This window comes from Micromonas commoda, chromosome 8 (assembly GCF_000090985.2).
Source record: "Micromonas commoda chromosome 8, complete sequence".
NCBI classification, from domain to species: Eukaryota; Viridiplantae; Chlorophyta; class Mamiellophyceae; order Mamiellales; family Mamiellaceae; genus Micromonas; species Micromonas commoda.
The window spans coordinates 145,294-163,581 of record NC_013045.1 but is presented as its reverse complement, the minus strand read 5'-3'; the positions used below and the strand labels follow the sequence as shown (position 1 = coordinate 163,581).

The 18,288-nt window shown below is 68.9% G+C and overlaps 6 protein-coding genes across 6 annotated transcripts; 4 read left to right on the top strand and 2 right to left on the bottom strand.

Moving 5' to 3' along the window:
- Window positions 1–1,994: 1,994 nt before the first annotated feature.
- On the top strand, window positions 1,995–4,328 carry MICPUN_60509 (predicted protein; the record flags this gene model as incomplete). The annotated part of the gene is made up of 1 exon (XM_002508063.1): window positions 1,995–4,328. One exon carries the CDS (start codon window positions 1,995–1,997, stop codon window positions 4,326–4,328), a length of 2,334 nt encoding a protein of 777 aa, XP_002508109.1.
- A 128-nt stretch (window positions 4,329–4,456) lies between these two features.
- Window positions 4,457–5,677, top strand: MICPUN_60508 (predicted protein; the record flags this gene model as incomplete). The annotated part of the gene is made up of 1 exon (XM_002508062.1): window positions 4,457–5,677. The coding sequence occupies one exon, from the start codon at window positions 4,457–4,459 to the stop codon at window positions 5,675–5,677; it is 1,221 nt and encodes a 406-aa protein (XP_002508108.1).
- Window positions 5,678–5,805: 128 nt separating this feature from the next.
- MICPUN_71893 (predicted protein) lies at window positions 5,806–6,421 on the bottom strand (the record flags this gene model as incomplete). The annotated part of the gene is made up of 2 exons (XM_002507777.1): window positions 5,806–6,131; window positions 6,225–6,421. Coding segments are annotated over 2 exons (523 nt in total), but the record flags the coding sequence as incomplete, so codon positions are not given.
- Window positions 6,422–6,902: 481 nt separating this feature from the next.
- On the top strand, window positions 6,903–7,836 carry MICPUN_60506 (predicted protein; the record flags this gene model as incomplete). Its single annotated transcript, XM_002508061.1, has 2 exons — window positions 6,903–6,967; window positions 7,002–7,836. 2 exons carry the CDS (start codon window positions 6,903–6,905, stop codon window positions 7,834–7,836), a joined length of 900 nt encoding a protein of 299 aa, XP_002508107.1.
- A 124-nt stretch (window positions 7,837–7,960) lies between these two features.
- Window positions 7,961–10,252, bottom strand: MICPUN_60505 (predicted protein; the record flags this gene model as incomplete). The annotated part of the gene is made up of 1 exon (XM_002507776.1): window positions 7,961–10,252. The coding sequence occupies one exon, from the start codon at window positions 10,250–10,252 to the stop codon at window positions 7,961–7,963; it is 2,292 nt and encodes a 763-aa protein (XP_002507822.1).
- Window positions 10,253–10,432: 180 nt separating this feature from the next.
- Window positions 10,433–18,253, top strand: MICPUN_105913 (predicted protein; the record flags this gene model as incomplete). The annotated part of the gene is made up of 2 exons (XM_002508060.1): window positions 10,433–10,691; window positions 10,833–18,253. 2 exons carry the CDS (start codon window positions 10,433–10,435, stop codon window positions 18,113–18,115), a joined length of 7,542 nt encoding a protein of 2,513 aa, XP_002508106.1. The 3' UTR covers window positions 18,116–18,253.
- Window positions 18,254–18,288: the final 35 nt, after the last annotated feature.

The following is an 18,288-nucleotide window of genomic DNA, read 5'->3' as shown; positions in this document are numbered from 1 at the left end:
GAGGGACGGCGACGCTCACGTCGGCGTCCTTCTGCGCCGCTCGCTTGTTCGCCGCGAGGGTATACGCTTCCTCCTCCGCTCGCATGCGCTCCTCAGCCTTCTCGCGCTCGAGCTCCTGCTCGCGCTCGAAAGCCTCGCGCAAACGTTCCTGCTCGATCTGTAACCTGCGCTCCTCCGCGAGGTCCTCCTCCTCCTTTCGCCTGCGCTCCTCCTCCTTCTTGCGTTCCTTCTCCTCGATCTGCGCCTTGAGCGCGTGCTGAAGCTCAGCCTGCGCTCGGGCTCGAGCCTCCACCTCGTGCGGGTGAGCGTTCTCGCGGGCGCTAAAGTTACCGCGCGGGCCCGTGTTGACCGGCGGGGGGGCCGGGGGGACGCCGTAGTTTCCGCCGGGTCCCTGCGAGGGGCCGCGAGGTGGATACGCCTGCGAGCCGTACGGGGCGCCGGGATATGGACCGTCCTCCCCGGGATATGGACCGTCGTATGGACCGCCCCCTCCGTTCGGTCCGTAGTCGCCTGCATGACCCATCATCTGACCGTTACGGCCGTTATTACCGTGTTGATTGAGCGCGTGCGCCCCCGGGACGGGCGCCATCGCGCGCTCCTCGTTGTCCTGTCGCATGTGACGCAAATCGGTGGCGAGGTTACCCGCGTCGTCCCGCATCGGCGCTCCGCCGCCGCCGCGGCCCCAAGGGTTATAACTCGCCGCCTCAGCCTCCTCCCTGGCTTCCCGTTGAGCCGTCTCGCGCTTTTCGCGTTCCTTTCGTTCAGCCTTCTCGCGAATCTGCTGCTGCAAAGCAGCCTGGTACTCGGCTTTTTTCCGAGCAACCGCCGCGCGTTGCTGTCTGGCGAGTTCGTCCGGTCCGCCGCCCCGCGGGGGTGGCACGCCGCCCATGCCGGGCAGCCCCGCGCCGCCGTCGTCGTGAGGTACGCCGTGTCCCCGCGGGGGCGGATGGACGGGGGGTGCGCTGTCGTCGTAACCGCCGTCGTTGTACGGAATCGGTTGATGCGGATGCGGCGTATCGTCGGGATACGGACTGGGCGCCCCGGGTCGTCTGTTCTGCTGGGGTTGTCGCTGCTGCTGCTGTTGATGATGCTGATGATGCTGATGCGCCTGGTGCGGGTCTGCGTGCTGGCGGTTGGCTCCGAGGCGCATGTCCCACTGTCCGGGCCCGCCGCGGTAATCGTGCCTGCCGTCGCGCATGTCGTAGATGGCGTCTCCGAAGGATTGCGCGTTTTGCTCGGTTTGGCGATCGCGCGCCTTCTCCTCGCGCTTCACGCGCTCGCGCTCGGCGATCTGCGCCTGGAGCTCCGCGGCGTACTGGCGCTTGCGCTCCTCCTGTCGCATGCGACGCTTCTGGTCGGAGTTGACGCCGTACATGTCCTTCATGCCGCTGCCCTTGCGTCGGGGCATGATCTCCTCGTCGCCGAAGACCATGCCGGGCGATTCCTCGAAGCCCCGGCCGCGGTTATCGCCCCCGCCAGCCCGGTTGTCGTGCGCGGGCGGGCGGCCGCCCTGTCCGCGGTTGTGGAACCGACCGTCGGGGACGTTGTCGTTGACGTCGCGCATCGGGGGCCTGCCGTCGGGGCCCATGTTCTGCCGCGCGAGGTGCTCGTTGTAATCCGCCTGGCGCTGCGCGGCGAGCTTGTGGCGAACGGCCGTCACGGGCTCGTCGCTGGGTCCCCACCCGCCGCCGTCGTTCGGGGTCGCCTCGGGGTGGCCGGGGTGCATGGGCGGGATGGGATGGACGTGGCCGCCGCCGCCGCCCTGTCCGTAGAGCTCGGCGCGCTCGCGCGGGTCCATCGGCTACCGAGTTGGGCCTGGGGCGCGTCGAGCGAGACGCACGCACAGTGAGTGGGCGCGGGTTGGTGGGCGTTTCTCGGATGCGCCTCCGGCGAACGGGGACACCGACGAGCGTCGCGACGGGGTGTGGGGCGCGCTTCGGTGCGCTCGGTGATGCGATTCGGCTCGACGCGGTCAGCGCGCGTCGGTGCGATCGATGCGGGACGATCGCGTGGGTGCGGCCCGGCGCGTATCGGTCTGCGGCTCGGGGCGCGTCCTCCGGCTAGAAATCGTTGACTTTCTTCAACGGTCGTCCCGGGGATTGATGATTTCTGCCTGGCAACCCGGCCTGGCGGTGGACATGTCCGCGTGGCGCGGGGCCCGGGAGCTCCCCCGATCCCCTCCCCGGGAGCCCCCCGATCCCTCCCCGAGGGTCTCGGACATCACGTCGCCGCGATCGTGGTCCGCGCTCGAGTCCTCGTTCGAGTCCTCCGACGACGACGGCTCATCGGACGACGATGAGCCCGAGACGTTGTTGTACGTCGCGCCCCGCGGTCGGTTCGCCACCGGGGGCGTCGGCGCGGTGGGCCGCCCCGCGGGCGTGACGCGTCGCGCGCCGCCCCTGCACGCGTACGTGTCGTCGCTCACGGGTGAGCCGTGCGCGCCGCTGGGCCAGGACGACACCACGCCGCGGCACCGATGCGCCACCTCGGGGGTCACCACCGCGTACGCGCACGAGCATCATTCCCCGGGTTGGACCGGCTCGCGCTCGGACGACGACGGATCGGGCGCGTCCTCGATGGACGACGATCGCCCGTTACACCGCGCCGAGCGCGCCGAGCGTCGGCGCGCCGCCGCCGAGAGCGCCGCGCGGCGCGAGGCGCGCGCGATGGAGCGCGAACGGCGCCGGAGGCACAGCCGGACAGTCCGACGAGGTCCCGCGTGCCACCTGCCGAGAAACCTTAACGGCTGCCATGACAATAACCAAAACTTCTGGACGCACCCGTGGGACGATCCGAGTCCGCGGACCCTGCGCGCGCTGTGCGTCGACGCGTGCGCGGCGGTGCTCCGCGAGACGACGCGGCTTCCGCCCGCGATGGACCCCGCGCTCGTCGACGAGACGATGGACCGATGCGCGCTCGACGTCCGCGTCCTGGCCATGTGCCTCGCCGCGGGCGCGACCAAACTCCGCCTGCGAGACTTTGCCGCGGTGCCGAACGTTCCCCTGACGGCGGCGTGGCGGTGCTGGCAGGAGGACTCTCCGGCGTGCGTCGGGGTTTCGCGGCCGCCGCCGACGCGGTCGACGCCGATACCCGCCGCCATGGTCGAGGTCGTGGACGGGATACTGCAAACGCGAGTGGAGGGGTGGACGAAATTGTTCGGGTTAGCGGATACGCTGGAGACGGTGGCTTTGGAGTGCGGGGAAACGGGCGAGGACGACGAGTCGCACGGGTACCTTCGCGAGACGATTGCGGAGCTGTGCGGGACGCGCAGCTTGCGAAAGATGGCGCTGGGGTTTTTCGAGCGGGTCACCGACGACACGCTTCGGCCCCTCTGGGGCGGCGGCGGGGAACGGGAACGGGAGGGCGGGGGCACATCGGTGGAGAAGGCGCCGCTGGCGTCGTCGTCCATGGCCAACCGCGCGTTCGTTCCCCCTCCCGTCGCGATCCCCCCGCCCGTAACCGCGCTCACCACGCCCCCCGCGCTCACGCGCCTGGACCTGAGCCACCTTCCCCTCGTCACGGACTTGACCGTGCGAAGCGTCCTATGCCACTGCCAAATGCTGCGCGAGCTTCGCCTCGAGTTTCTTCCCGTCACCGACGCGTGCATCGCGCACTGGCGCGTCGCGCTCCGCAACCTGACGTGGCTTGAGGTCAAGTCGTGTCCGCACATGCGATTCGCGTATCCCGACGTGGACTGGTCGCGTCCGCCGGATAAGTTACGAACCCTCCGGATACAACCGGGTGGCGCTCCGGAAAACTGGGGATACGCGAACTCGGAGCGCGACATGCGGGTCAGCGCCAGGCACCTGCACCAGCTCTCCTTCGCGAAAAAGTCCGCCATCGCCCACCTGTGCCTCGGGTGCGAGTTCGCCGCGCCCGAGGGTGAGAACAAAAAGCTGGGCGTCGGCGGTAACGTGGGCGGGTACCGGTCGGAGACTGTGTGGGACTTGCGGGAAGCGCCGCTGCGGGGGGTGACGCACCTGGAGCTGTATCGCGCGAGGCAGATCATCTGGCCGAGGCGTTTGGCGCGGTGGACCGACTGCCTCGAGTCCTTGGTGGTTGAGACGTCGGAGGACGGTTTGATTCACCGGCTGCTCGGGGTGGCGACGTTGAGGAGGTTGGTCGTGTGCGACTGTTCCGAGATGGACGTCGACGAGTTTGTCGCGCTGGGGAAGCTGACGACGCTGACGGAGCTGCGGTGCGGCGGCGTCGGCGAGCGGCTGGCGCCGTTCGCGGGGGACGTCAAGGCGGCGATCGGTGAGCGGCTGGTGGAGGCGCACTTTCACTCGTGCGTCGAGTACCCGGTCGAGGAGTCGCTTTTCGATTAGCGTCGCGCTTAGTCTAGAAGGTAGGAAGGTAGCTTAGCTGTTGTCTTGAGGATTTTGAGCTCCAGGTTCATCACATTGTCGGACCTCCCGACGAGGCGCTCACTCCTCGGCGCGCGAGGATGATTCGAATGACGCAACTCGCGCGCGACATCGATATCTTCGACCAGACGACGCTGCCCGATGAGGACGAAGTGCCGGATCGCAGGGCCACGATCAGGCACATCAAGAGCCTCGTCAGACGCGAGTTGCACGGCGACGCGAAGGTGCAAGTCTTCGGGTCCTCCAGGGTCGGCACCGATCTGCCGACGAGCGACGTGGACATCGCCGTCAACCACGACATCATCTGGAAGAGATGGCTGGACCAAGGCGGCGACCGAAACGCGTCGCAGGACGTCATCAACGAGGTGATCAAGCCCGACATGATCCACGCGGCGCGCAAGGTCGCGGCGGCCATACGCAGGGATCCAAAGTTTGGCAACACCGTCGCAATCACCAGGTGTCGAGTCCCACTGGTGCGAACGTCGTGCGAGATTAACGAACTCAGGACGGGCATCGACATCGTGTTCGGGCAGAAGAACGGCATCGCCGCCGCCAAGTGGACCGATCGCATGATCGAAAGCGTCCACCCCGAGCTGAGGCCGCTGACCAAGAGCGTCAAGGCTCTGCTGAAGCAAAAGGGACTCGGCGACGTCTCCCGAGGCGGGCTCGGCTCGCACGCCGTCACGTGCGCGCTGGTCTGCTACCTCAACCACGTGAAACGTCAGATGAAAGACGGCCAAGAGGGAAAGCGGGGCGAGAAAGAGGAGAAGCGGGGCGAGAAAGAGGAGAAGGAGGACGGGGAGCTGGACGCCGAGGTTGGAACAGTCGACCTCGGCGAGGCCTTCGTGGGCTTCCTGAGGGAGATGGGGAAGATCGACGTGGAGAAAGAGGTGCTCACGCTGGAGCGATGGCGCGCGCCGAAGCCCTCGGCGTGGATGACGGAGGATGAATTCGCGCGCAGCGGCCGGCCGCGGACCTCGGCGCCCGACGGGGGGTTCGCGGCGAAAGACCCGCCGAGGCTCGGGATCGCGGACCCGGCGGATGGCAACCGGAATCTTTGCGCGGGGTCTCACGACGTGCAACGCGTGTTGAAAGGGTTCCGCGATGCGGTGTATAACAACGGACCGGGGAGTTACCTGACGCGGTTCTTTAACGTCGAAGACGCGCTGACGGGGACTACGCTGATCGACGATGAGGACGACGGGCTTTCTTCTTCCAAGCGAGAGAGATCCCGCGGAGGGGAACGCGCGGATCGGCCCGGGAAGATTGCGAAGATGGAAGGTACGAGATTACCTCCTCCGGACATTTAACAACACGCGTAGAGACTCTAACTTTTAGCTTAGCTAGCTAGCTCGTGAGCTACGTCAACCGGGCCCCCCCTCCTCTTGTCCCTTTCACTTCCCGTTTCCCTTGTCGAGGTCCAACCCTTCGATTTCGGTTATTCGCGTCACCGTGTGGTCCACGATGCCGAACTTCTTCGCCTCGCTCGCCGTCATGTACGTGTCCCTCTCCAGCGCCGCGTTCACCTCGCCCTCTCCTTTGCCGCTGTGCGCCTGTATGATCGCGGAGAGGGTCTCGCGCGTGTGTTCCGCCTTTTTCGCCTTGATGATGATATCCGTCGTTTGCCCGCTGACGACGTGGTGCGGCTGGTGAATCATTATTCGCGAGTTTGGCAGCGCGTACCTGTGCCCTTTCTCGCCCGCGCACAGCAGCACGGCGGCCATGGATTCCGCGTGGCCGAGGCACACGGTGTACACCGGCGGCCTGCGAGCGTAGTTTGGCCGGGGATATAAATTAGCGGTTGTTAACAATTTAGCGAAACGAGGCAGAGTCGGGGATGTGCGCGTCGTCACTCACCTGACGTGCTGCATGACGTCGTATATGGCCAACCCGCTGGTCACCACCCCGCCTCCGCTGTTTATGTACATCACGATCGGCTTCGTCGGATCCGCCGCGTCCAGGAATAGCATCTTTCCGACCAGCGTGTGCGCGCTCTTATCGTCCACCCTCCCGTTTAGAAAGATCCTCCGTTGCGTGAGCAGCTGGGCGTAGAAGAGATCGGCGTCTGATTTTGCCACCGGGGCCTTGGGCTCTTCCTTCTTCTCCGGCTCCTTCTTCTCCGGCTCCTTCCTCTCCGGCTCCTTCTTCTCCGGCTCCTTCTTCTCGGTTTCCTTCTTCTCGGTTTCCTTCTTCTCCACCGCCGCGACCGCCTTGGACGATTTGCTCGCCGTGGATTTGCCCGCGGGTTCGGGGATTGGCCTCGCCGCGGGAGTCGGGTTCGGCTTCTCGAGCGATCGCGCCGCCTCGTAGGCGGTCGCGGTCGCCGCGGCGCCGAGGGCGACGGACATCAACGGGATCTTGCCGTCCATCGATCCGCCCGCGCCCGACGAGAACGGTCGGGGACGAATCGCTCGTGTCGATCCCCCGGTGCCGACGCCACCGACGGCGGACGAGAGCGCCCCGACGGATGCGACCGCGCGACGAGCCACCGCGCGAAACATGACGCACGACTCTCGACGATGTTAAATACCGAAGATGTCGGAACGATACGCGCGGCTCGAGCGTATCGCGCGTTACACCGCGCTGTGGCAATGCGAACAGTGACAGTGCGAAGCTCGTTCCAACTCTACACAGACAGAAAGCTGGAAAGTCGCACTACCGAACTGCCGAACTGAAGGTAACTCTTACGAAGGTAGTTTCAAACGGGCGTCGACCGGCGGGGCACTTGGACGGGGCGCGGGGGTGGATGCCAGCGATTTGGCGGCCGAACGTGAGAGTGACCCTCGACGAGGATGGTGAAGTCGAGGACACGGAGAGTGGGGGAGAGGAGGTGACGAAGCAGGGGACGAAGCGGAAGAGAGCCCCTCCCACAAAGGGGCCATGCGAGCACGGGGTGAAGTATCGGTCGAACTGCAAGGTGTGCAGCGCTTGTCCGCACGGGAAGTGGCGCAGTCGATGCAAGGAGTGCGGTGGGGGCTCAATCTGCGAGCACGGTCGTCAGCGCTCTCGGTGCAAGGAGTGCGGTGGGGGTGGAATCTGCGAGCACGGTCGTCAGCGCTATAGCTGCAAGGAGTGCGGTGGGGGCGCAGTCTGCGAGCACGGTCGTCGGCGCTCTCAGTGCAAGGAGTGCGGTGGGGGCTCCATCTGCGAGCACGGCCGTGTACGCTCTCAGTGCAAGGAGTGCGGTGGGGGCTCAATCTGCGAGCACGGTCGTCAGCGCTCTCGGTGCAAGGAGTGCGGTGGGGGTGGAATCTGCGAGCACGGTCGTCAGCGCTCTACGTGCAAGGAGTGCGGTGGGGGCGCAGTCTGCGAGCACGGTCGTCGGCGCTCTCAGTGCAAGGAGTGCGGTGGTGCATCCATCTGCGAGCACGGCCGTCAGCGCCCTCATTGCAAGGAGTGCGGTGGGTCTCAAATCTGCGAGCACGGTCGAGTACGCTCCAAATGCAAGGAGTGTCGCGCCGCGAATTAATGAACGTCGTGATGAATCCGCAGGAAGATACAGCACGCAGTACAGTACCCAACGGGGCCAACAAACGATCAACCGCGGTGGGTATCGTCTCCATTTGCAAGCACGACTGAGACACAAAACCCGTCTATTCCCTCGCCGCCTTTTCCTTCTCAAACGCTTCGTACGCGGACGCCCTCTTCACCTTCTCGTCGTCGAAGAACTGGAACGCCGCGTCCATGGCCTGCACCAGCGGCTTCAACCTGATGGCCGCCGCGCTTCGCCTCGCGCCCGTCTGCGAACGCTTCGTCGCCTCGAGTCGCTCGTACACCTTTTCCAGCGTCCTGGCCACGCGGTCGGCTTTGTCCCACCGCGCCGGGGTGACCAAGGGCTGGGCGGACCAAAAGTGCCGCAGGAGCTCGTTCGCCATCCCCGCGTCGTCCCTCAGCGCGCCCTCCGTCGCGTCGTCGAGCTTGCACGCGTCGGATTCGAGATCGCCGGCGGCGCCCCAGCCGGTGGCGCCGCCGCCGCCGCCGCCCAGACCCGCGTTGACGATCTCGCGCCTGTTCGCCACGGCCATCTCCTTCAGCACGGCGAGGGCGTCCTCGTTGGCGACGGGCCGCGGCATCCCGCGTCGCCTCTTCCGTTTTCCAATCCCCGTTTTTGCGTCGACTTCTTCGCCCTTGACGACCCGCGCCGACGCCTCGTCGGGCTCCCCTTTGACGACCCCTTTGACCCCTTTTTTGCCGCCCTCGAGCTCCCTCCGCCCGGCGCTCGCCCTCGCCCTGTCCTCGTCCGTGATCTCCGTTCCCTCTGGAAACGCCACCGGAACGCCGTCGACGGTGGGCTCGATGCCGAGCTGCTCGCACACCAGCCGGATCCCCTTCACCAGGTGCCGAGCCCTCGCGCGAACCGTCTCCGGAGATATCGTCCGGATGTGTCCGGCTTCGTCTCCCTCGCCGTCTCCGTCGCCCGCGCCGTCCCGCGTCCCTCCCGTGGCGGCGGCGAAGTACGCGTCCCTATCCTCCAGCGTCAAACGCATTCGGCGCGGCGCCTCGCGCTCCACGAGGTCCTCGAGCTGAACGAGCGCGTCGTCGTCGTCGCCGCCGCCGCCGCCCGCGTTTGAAACGTTTTTGTTGCTCGTCTGCGCCCACGCGGCGCGCTCCTGCTCCTCCGCCGCCATCGCCGCGGACCGCGCGTCCGTGACCGCCATCGACGGTCGGCCCCGAAGCACCACCTCCGCGTGATGGTTCAGCGATTGGAGCACCTCCCTGGCGGCGAATTTGGCCGCCGCAGCCTTGGCGTGGCCCGAGCCACCCGCCGCGGCGACCATCGCGGCTCGCGTCGCCGGTGGCGGCGGCTCCTTCGCGCCGTCCCTCGCGATGCCGTGTCCACCCTGGGGTCCCCCGCCGACGTCGTCCTCCATCCCCATGACCCGCCCGGCGCCCTGCGACGCCACGGCGGTGCCAACCTGCCCGGCGTAATCCCCCGCGTCGGCGACCAGGTTCACGGATCTGCTCAGCGCGAGGACGCGAGCTCTGCGCTCCACCTCGGGCGCCGGTCGCCTGCTGAACAGCTGCAGGTCGGCAGCCTCCTCCTCGCCCTGCGGCGGCGCCCCCGCTCGCACCATCTTGAAGTACTCGGACTTGAGGAACCGGGTCCAGAATTCTCTTTCCGTCATCTTCCCGGCGAGGACGTTGTCGACGAAGGCTTGTCGCACCGCGGGCCTCTCTGCGAAGATGCGGTGCATCTTCTCGTGCGTCAGCGTCGCGGTGACCTTGTCGCCGTCGCCCGCGCGCTGGCCCTGTATCCCCGCGATCTCGGAGTTGTCGATGCCCGTGCGCTGGTTGGCGCCCACCTTGGCCACCGCGCCGGCGAGGAGGTGGCGCCGCGACGCCCAGAACTCGTCGTCGGTGATTGTCGCGCTGAGCTCGGCGCCGTCGCGGCGGTGCTTGGACCCCATGACGAGCTTGCCGTGCATGTCGGCGAGGTCGCGGTTAGCGGCGAGGAGCGCCTCGCGAGCCGCGCGCTCGGCGGCGGTGGTGACGTGCGCGCGGTCGGCGTCCGGCGCGCCCCCGTCGGGGTTCCCCCCGCCGTCCGCGTCCGCCTGCATCCTGCGCGACCTCATGATCTCGGTGAGCGCCGCCTTGATGGCGTCGCTGAGGGCGTCCCTGTCGGTCTCGGCGCCCGGGAACGACAGCACCAGCGCGTTGGGTTTCTGTCCGGGCATCGGCTCGCCGACGACGAGCCTGAGCGACGGCACCTTCGACCCCGCCTTGTTGCGCTGATGCCCGGTGATGAGGTGCAGGGGAGCGGTGCGCTCGCCGGTGAGGTTGCCGTCGCTCGGGCGCCACGCGAGGACATCGCCGGCCAAGGTGGCGACGCCCTTGGTCTGTGCGCCGGCCACGGGTGCCGAGCACGCGACGCTGAACTCCGCCATGGCGCCCCGCGCACACTCCGCGAGTGCTCCCAACGAGTGGCGTTATTAGGGATCCCAGACTGCAGCGAGGTGGGATCTCACAGCGCTGCATTCGCGAGAGAGCCAACAACCGAGGGCGATCCGAGAGCGCGCGCACACGTCGCGGAGCCGGAGGCTGCGGCCCGGCTTCGCCTGCGCGCGATGGCGACGTTCCAGGCACTCGGCGATCGCCTCGCCCACCTCGTGCCGCACGGCTGCGATCCGTCGGCGATAGACCAGGCGGCGGTGTTCGACACCCTCGCCGAGGCGCAGCTGTGCCTTCGGCGCACCGATCCCGAGGATGTGCGCGCCAGGCAGCGGGGGTTCGAGGACGCGCTCCTCCGGATAACGTGCGGGGGTTGGGCCGGACCCGCGGTGCGACGCAGCGCATCCGATGTCCTCTCGGTCCTCTTCTCCGTCGGTGCGTCACCCGCGCGTCACGCGCGCCGCACCGCGCCCGAAAGCGACCCCATCCTCCCGTCGACACGGAAGACACTTCGCAGCCAACCGAGGCTGACATCTCTCCCTATTGACCCGCTCCTTCCCGATCATCCGTTCCCAGGCAACGCCGTGGCGCTGTACTCGTGCGTCAACGAGATCATGACGCACGTAACCGCGCTCCCCGAGCGCGGGTCCGCGTCCAAGCCCAACGTCGGATGCGGGCTCACTCGCCAGGGCGCGGCGAGGATCGGAGCGTTGGAATGCGTCGCTCGGCTGGCCCGCGGCGGACACGGGCCCGCGATGAGCGGCGGCGCCGGATCCATCGTCGCCGCCGTCGCCAAACTCCTCAAATCCACCGACGGCACGTCCGCCAAGTTCCCGAACGCGTGGGCGCTCACGCCCGACGGAGCGAGGGCTCTGCGAAGGTGCGCCATGCGAACGCTCGCGGCGATCGTCGGCGGGGCGAGTCGCGAGAGACCGCTTCGAGCGGAGGTTCGAACGGCCGCGGCGCGCGTGGTCAGCGACGCCATCGCGCACGGCCTCGCGCACGGGCCCCGTTTATCGTCCTCGTCGTCCAAGGGTTCTTCCTCCAATGATTTGATCGCGAGGGATCTCGAGAACGCGGCGGAGAAGAGCGGTCACAGCTGCGCGCGGGAGGCGTTTTCGTTGGCGGACCTGACGGGGGACCGCGAGCGACTCATCCCCGGCGCGGGACGAACGGTGCAGGCGGCGGCGTGCGCGGCCGCGGGCGCGCTCGCGTCCACGCCCGGCGGGTCCGGGCTCTGGGGCGACGAGGGCGGTCGGTCCGCGCGGGGGGGATCTGGCAAGCCGGGGCTTCGGTCGGCGGCGGAGGAGATGCGCGACGTGCTTCGCGGCGCGCTGGAGGAGGGCGACGAGGAAACGCGGGGGTGCGCGGCGAGCGCGCTGGGCGCGCTGGCCGCCGCGAGGCTGTATCCCTCGGAGCACACGCACGCGACGCGCGTTGCTCCCGACGGGTCGAACGGCGGCGGCGGCGGCGGCGGCGGCGGGGACGGCGACGACACGGCCGTATACGACGCAGCCGTCGGCGCGCTCGACGATACCCCCACGAAAATCAGCGGGTCCGGAGGCGGCGGCGGAAACAATAAGAACAATAAGAAGCCGACGCACCACAGGCGCTCTTCGTCCTCGGGCGGCGGGTTGTTCGGCGGGTTGATGCGGGGCAAGGCGGGCGGGGGGGACACGGAGTCGAGCGCCGCTTTGGCTGCGGCTAAAGCTGCGGCGGCGACGGCGGCGGCGGCGGCTCCGCTGGATCTCGACGGCGCGGGCGTCGACCGTCGGTGGACGGAGACGATCGAGACGTGCTTCGTGAGGGCGTTTCGCGACGCGTGCCGGTCGCCGGGGGCGGACGGGCGCAGGGCGCGCCACGGCTTGGCCGCGGCGATGGTCCGGTTCACCGCTCGCGTGTCGGCGAAATCGTTGGAGAGCGGTAAATCCGTTCCGGCGCGGTTGCTCGTGGGGATGACGTCGCAGGTGTACGGCGCCATCGCCGACGCGCTCGAGGGACCCGGGGGCATGGCTAGGGAGGACGCGCCCCACGCGGAGGCGTGCGCGTTGCACGTGCTCCGTTGCGGCGTCATCGCGCGCCTCGACGAGCCCGGGCGCGGTTCGCTCCTGCGATCGCTCGCGTCGATTTTTTTTGGACACGACGGATCGAAAGAGGATCGAACCCTAAACCCGAAAGTGAACGTCACCGGGGATATCGCGATGAGGGCCATCGCGCACGCCCTCGCCGCCGCCGGTCGCGTCGACGACGACACCGCGGACGCGCTCTGCGGATGCGTCTTTCGCGCCATGGATTCCGGCGGGTGTCCCGACGAAGTCGCCCTCGCGGCGGCTCGGCTCGCGTCGGCGTCGCCCCGCCGCGCCGCCGGCTTGTTGCGCCGATCCGTCGAAAAAGTATCCGCCAATATTGCGGGGACCATGGACGCCGCCGCCGTCGCCGCCGTGTGCGGCGGCGCGGCGGCGACGGCGGCGCTCGTCGCCGCGGGGGACGTCCTTCCGCTGGGCCTTCCCGGCGGCTTGCTCAGGGACGCCGCCGCCGCGGCGTTTGCGTTGGCTGGCGGCGTCGTCGACGTCGACGACGCCGACGCCGAGTGCGAGTTGCGGGCTCGGGGTTTCCTCGCCGCCGCGGGGGTGTTGCGCGGGCCCTCCGGGCGTTACGAGGCCGAGTCGCGTCGCGACGAGATTCTCGCCTCGTTGAAAAAGGCGTTGGACCCTCAGGCGCTCCGGACGCTTCTGGAGAGTTTGGAAAACGACGAGGGCGGATCGAGCGCGCAATCGCAGTCCAAGTCGTCGGGCGCATTCGGTTTCATGTCGAGCTCGGCGGCGAAGAAGAAGAGGCGGCCGGCGCCGCGGTGGCCGCCCGCGCGCGAGTTGAGATGGCGCGCCGCCGCCGTGGACCTCCTGGCCGCGTACGCGTCCATCGCGAACACCGACGAATTGAACGACGAAAAAAACGACTCACCGGCGCCGCCGTCCGTCGTCGATGCGTTACTCGACGACGCCGCGCGTTGTTCCCTCGTCAACACCGTTCATTTCTTCGAAGGCGACCCGCGAGGCGAAGAGGGGGGCGCCGAGGCTGGACAACATACGGCTGGGTACGTGGACGTCGGCGAGTGGCCGGCGGATTCGCTCGTCGCGACACAGCTGGCTTCGTTTCGTCTCGCGACGCTACGCGCGTTCAACGTCATCCACGGCGTCGAAAACGCTCGGAAAAACGCTCGGGATCCACCGCTTAAACCGCCGCTCGAACGCTTCGGACGACGCGGGGGACACGTCGGGTACTCGAACGCGCTGGTCGCGCTCTGCGGGACTCCGGTTCGGCCTCTGCCGGATTCGAACCTGGGAAGCGCGTGCGTCGTCGCGCTGCGTTTGGCGCTGGGACGGCGCGGCGACGACGCGGACGCGGGGGCGTGGGCGAGCGGCGGCGGCGGCGGCGGCGACGCCGCGCTCGACGAGCTGCGAGCCTTCGACGGCGGCTGGGACGCCCCGCGCGACGAGGAGTTATTTTTGGGGTTTGGGCTCGGCGGGTACGCGAAAGGTTCCTTCCGTCGAGGGGCTAGTCGACGGTTCCCGCGACCGGCGGGCCTCGCGGCGACGCTGCAGGCGACTCGCGTCCACGCGCTCGCGTTTTTATGCACCGTCGACCCCGCCGCGCTGCGTTTCATCGAGGCGGAGGCGGGGATCGTCGTCAAAGGCGACGTCAAAGGTGACGATTCGAATCCCTCGGGTGACGATTCGAATCCGGCGGAAACGGTTCGAAAACGGTTCGAATTTGACGGTTCGGGTCTCCTCCCGGCGTCCCCCGCGTCGCTCGTGAACGCGTGCGTCGCGTCGCTCGCGTTGGCGGATTCCGATCGATTCAAATCCTTCGCCGACGCATCGCTCGTCGCGTCGTCACTTGCGAAAATCGCCGGCGCCGTCGACCGGTCGCGATGGTCCGGCCCCGCGCACTGGCGCGTCGCCGCGGAGCTCTCCGCGCGAGCCGCCGAGCTCGGGGGCGACGCGGACGCGGCGTCGCTCCTAACCTCGCTCGCGGCCTCGCTGCCGTCCACGCCGCCGAGGAGGCGTAGCGACGATCGCCCGGGGAGTCAAAAAAACCCAAACGATAATTCCAACCCTTCAGCCGACGACGACGGCCCGTCGCCCAGAGCCGTCGCCGCGTGCACAGCCGCGGCGACGTTTCAACGCGCGGGCGCGCTCGCCGCAACGTCCGCGACCAAACCCCTGGTTCGGTCGCTGCTCGAGACGAGCGCGCAGGTGGACGTGGGATCTGACGCCACGCACCTGTGGCCCCTCCGAGCCCTCGGCGTCGTCGCGCAACACGTCGGACCCGGGTTCGCGAGGCACGCGTCCACGGTGCGGCGACTGGCGTTCGCGATGGTAAACTCGCCGGAGTGCGCGTACGCGGCGGGCGCGGCGGAGACGAGGGCGGCGTGCGGGCGTCTGGTCAACGCGGCGGTGGCTGCGATCGGACCGGACCTCGACCCGGGGGGCGAGACGTTTAAATCGTTCGCGGCGCTCGTGGCGGCCGTCAGGGACGGGGGCGAAAACGGTCCGACGGGAACCGAACCGACGGGGAACCGAACCGACGGCGACGACGGAACCGACGCGGGTGATCGACGCGACGCCGAGTGCCAGCTGGAGGCTGCGCTGTTTTTGCAGCAGCTCGCCGTGTTTGCTCCGCAGACGGCGCCACCCGACGTGCTCGTCCGAAGGCTCCGGCCGTACCTCGAAGGCTCCGCCTCGGCGTCGCTGCGAAGGGTCGCCGCCGCGACGCTGCGGCACGTGTGCGAGCGCGACGCGTACGCGGTGCTTCGCTCCGTCCACGCTCGGTCGATGAGCGACGGACGATCGACGCGGAGACGTTCTCATCACGTCGGAGGCGGCATCGAGGCTGACCTGCTCGCGCTTCTCGACGGGTACGGCGGGGGGAACGAAGGGGGCGAGCTGGAGGATGACGACGGCTACGCGGTTCGCGACGCGACGAGGGCGCTGTGGTTGCTGACTGGCGCGAACGCTCACGACGATCCGGCGAAGGCGGCGAGGCGGCTGGCGGCGGTGGCGCTGCACGCGCCGGGGCGGGACTGGGGCGGCGACGAGCTCGACGGGGGCGCCGAGCTCGACGGGGGTGCCGAGCTCGATGGGGATGACGAGGGTGGGGGTGCCGAGGGTGCCGAGGGTGAGCCTTCGAACGCAGAGGGCGACGATTCGGACGCGGAGGACGAGCGCGGGGTGAGAAACGGTCGGAGAAACGGTCGGAGAATCGCGATCGAGGTTGCCGGTCGCGCGGCGCCGAAGCTCTCCACGCGGGTCATCGCCGCGGCGATGATCTCGGCCATCCCTTCCTTCGTCTCCGCGCATCCCGCGCACCTCGACCTCGCCCTCGCGCGTAAAAGCCGCGGCGATCGATGGCTCTGCGCGCAGGCGGACGCGCTCGTGGATTTGGGTCACAGGCTGGCGACGTCATCCTCCGAGCCGCTGAGACCGCGCGGGCTCGCGCTGATGACGCGCCTCGTCGAGACGCTGGGGGACGCGCGGGACCCGGACGTTCCGGGGAGCGCCCTCCTGGAGCAGTTCCAGGCGCAGGTGCTCTCCGCGCTGCGGGCGGCGGCGGCGGCGGTAACGGCTGTAACGGACGGGGACGGGGATTCGGGAGAGTCTACCGCCGGAAAGTCAACCCCCCGTTTAAGGTTTAACGCCTCCTCCGTCGCGGACCCGGCGAGCGTTTTGGAGGCTTTGTCGTTGGCGTCCGCGTCGCTCGTCGACGGCAGGGTCACCGGCGGCGATCCCGCCGCGACGCGCAGGGTCGTCGACTTCATCGTCCGATCCGCCGTCGCCGCGCTCTCTCTCGACCAATCGGAAGACGACGCGTCGGACAAGAACGGAGAATATTTCGACGGCGCGTGCGAGGGAATCACCGCGAGGTTGCGGGTGGCGACGTCGCGGGCGTTGGCCGTGGCGGCGACGCACGCCCCCGACGCGCTCGCGACGGCGCTGGCCAAGGCGAACGTCGACGCGCCTCGGAACCGTTGCGAGCTCTGGTGGCGCCGGGTGCTAACGCGATCCAATGCGCTCGCGACTGACGACCTATCGTCGCGACCGATTATCGCGAGGGACCTGGCGAGGGCAGCCGGCCCGGCCCTCGAGGCGCTCGCGTTGGCCTCCTCCTCTTCTTCTTCCTCCTCCTCCGTTTTCGACGCGTGCGCCGCCGCGTTTCGGGCCGCGGCGGCGTCGGGTTCGTTTTCTTCCGGAGAGCGTCCGAGGGAGGGACCCGGCGGATTGAACGACTCGGCCGATTGCGCGGGAGTCTTGAACGACGCCGCGTTCTTCGAGGAGCTCTTCGAGCCGCTCAACCCGCCCCCGGGACGAGTCGCGCGGGGGGACGGGGCCGACGGGGTGGTTGGTGTCGACGTCCTCGCGGCGACGAGGGCGCTGAGGCTGGCGTTGGACGCGCTCGTCTCCTCCTCCTCCTCCTCCTCTTTCTCTTCCTCCTCCTCCTCCTCTTCCTCCTCTTTCTCTTCCGAGGCGGGATCCGCGGCGGTGGCTGCCGTTCGCGCGTGCGCCGCGACGTTGGTGGAGCGACGTCGCGCGATGGGCGCACGCGTCGCATCCGACTCGACGTTCGTCCGCGAGTGCGCCGCGACGTTGGCGTCGTCGGCGCGTGCGACGGCTTTGGTCGCCGAGCGAGGCGGCACTCCTCCTTCCGAGTGGACGCTCGCGACGGCGGCGCTGGGCGCGGCGATCGCGGGCTCGGTACCCGCCTCGTCGCCCCATTTCCGCGCATCGCTCGTCGCCCTCGACGCCCTGCTCGTGTCGAGCGATAAATCGACGCGTCCCGAAGATGGCGGCGCGATGTCCGCGCCGTTGCTCGCGCTGGCGGTCGACATCTCGCGCGAAGATGACGACAAAGTTGATCACGGCTCGTCTCATCATCAAAACGGCGATGTCCTCGCGCGCCTGTTCGCCCGCGCCGCTCGCGAGTGCCCCCGAGACGACGTCGCGCTCCTCACGGCGACGCGCGCGCTCGAGGCGGCGCGCGATGCGATCGACGCGGGCGGCGGCGTCTCCCCCGCGTCGGCTTCGGTGGCGGCGGTGGCCGCCGGCGTGATCGCGTCTCGAGACGGCGGAGGAGGCATCAATCGGGCGGTTCCTAACGCCGTCGACGTCGACGCCGTCGTCGGTTCCATCGTCGGTGGCGCCGCGGAGCCGCGCGCGGCGTCCGCGGCGCTCGCCGCCGTCAGGGAGACGCTGGCGCTCGAGAGGACTTCGGGGCAGCCGTCGGCACTCGGCGATGGGGACGATCGATTCGGGGGGAGCGACGACGACGTCTCAAACGTCGCCTTCGCGTTTCTTCGCGCGCACGGCGCCGCAGCCGCGGCGGGCACGCGCGCGAGGTGCGCGCTCGCGGCGGCGGCGGCGGCGGCCGGGGACGACCGCGCCCGCGGCGATCACGCGCGCGCCGTCGCGGAGGGGCTCAAGCTGTGCGCCGCCGCCGTCACGAAACTGGCGTCGTCGAGAGAAGGCGCGGGGGGGGGAGACTCGGCCGTTTCGGCCGTTTCCGCGGCGGTTTCGGTGTTCTTGCCGCTGGCGATGGACGCGGGCGCCGGCGTCGGGGATGACGAGCGCCGCGCCGCCCCCCACCCGCCCGTCCCGGAGCTGAGGGCGGCTGCGGCGGCGCTGGTGCGGATGGTGGCGGCGGCGGCGCCCGAGGGGTTCAGGCATGCCGTCGCCGCGCTCGGAAGCGAGTCGAGGTCGCGGCTGCAGTCGGCGCTCGCGGGAGGCGGGGGGATCGCGACGACGCCGGGGGGTGCGGCGGCACCGGGGACGCCGCCGGCGATATCTCTCGGATCGATGGGTTAGCGAGCGGCGGCCACCTTTCGGTTGCGGTTGCGACTGCGGCGCCGGCGAAATCAAATCGAGGGTTAGAATTTAGGATCAGACGTCAGCCGCATCGTCAGCCACGCAGCAGCGGCGGTCTTCGTCAGCCGTTGGAAAATTATTGAATGTGTCTCGGAAAAGTCGTTGCCCTGGTT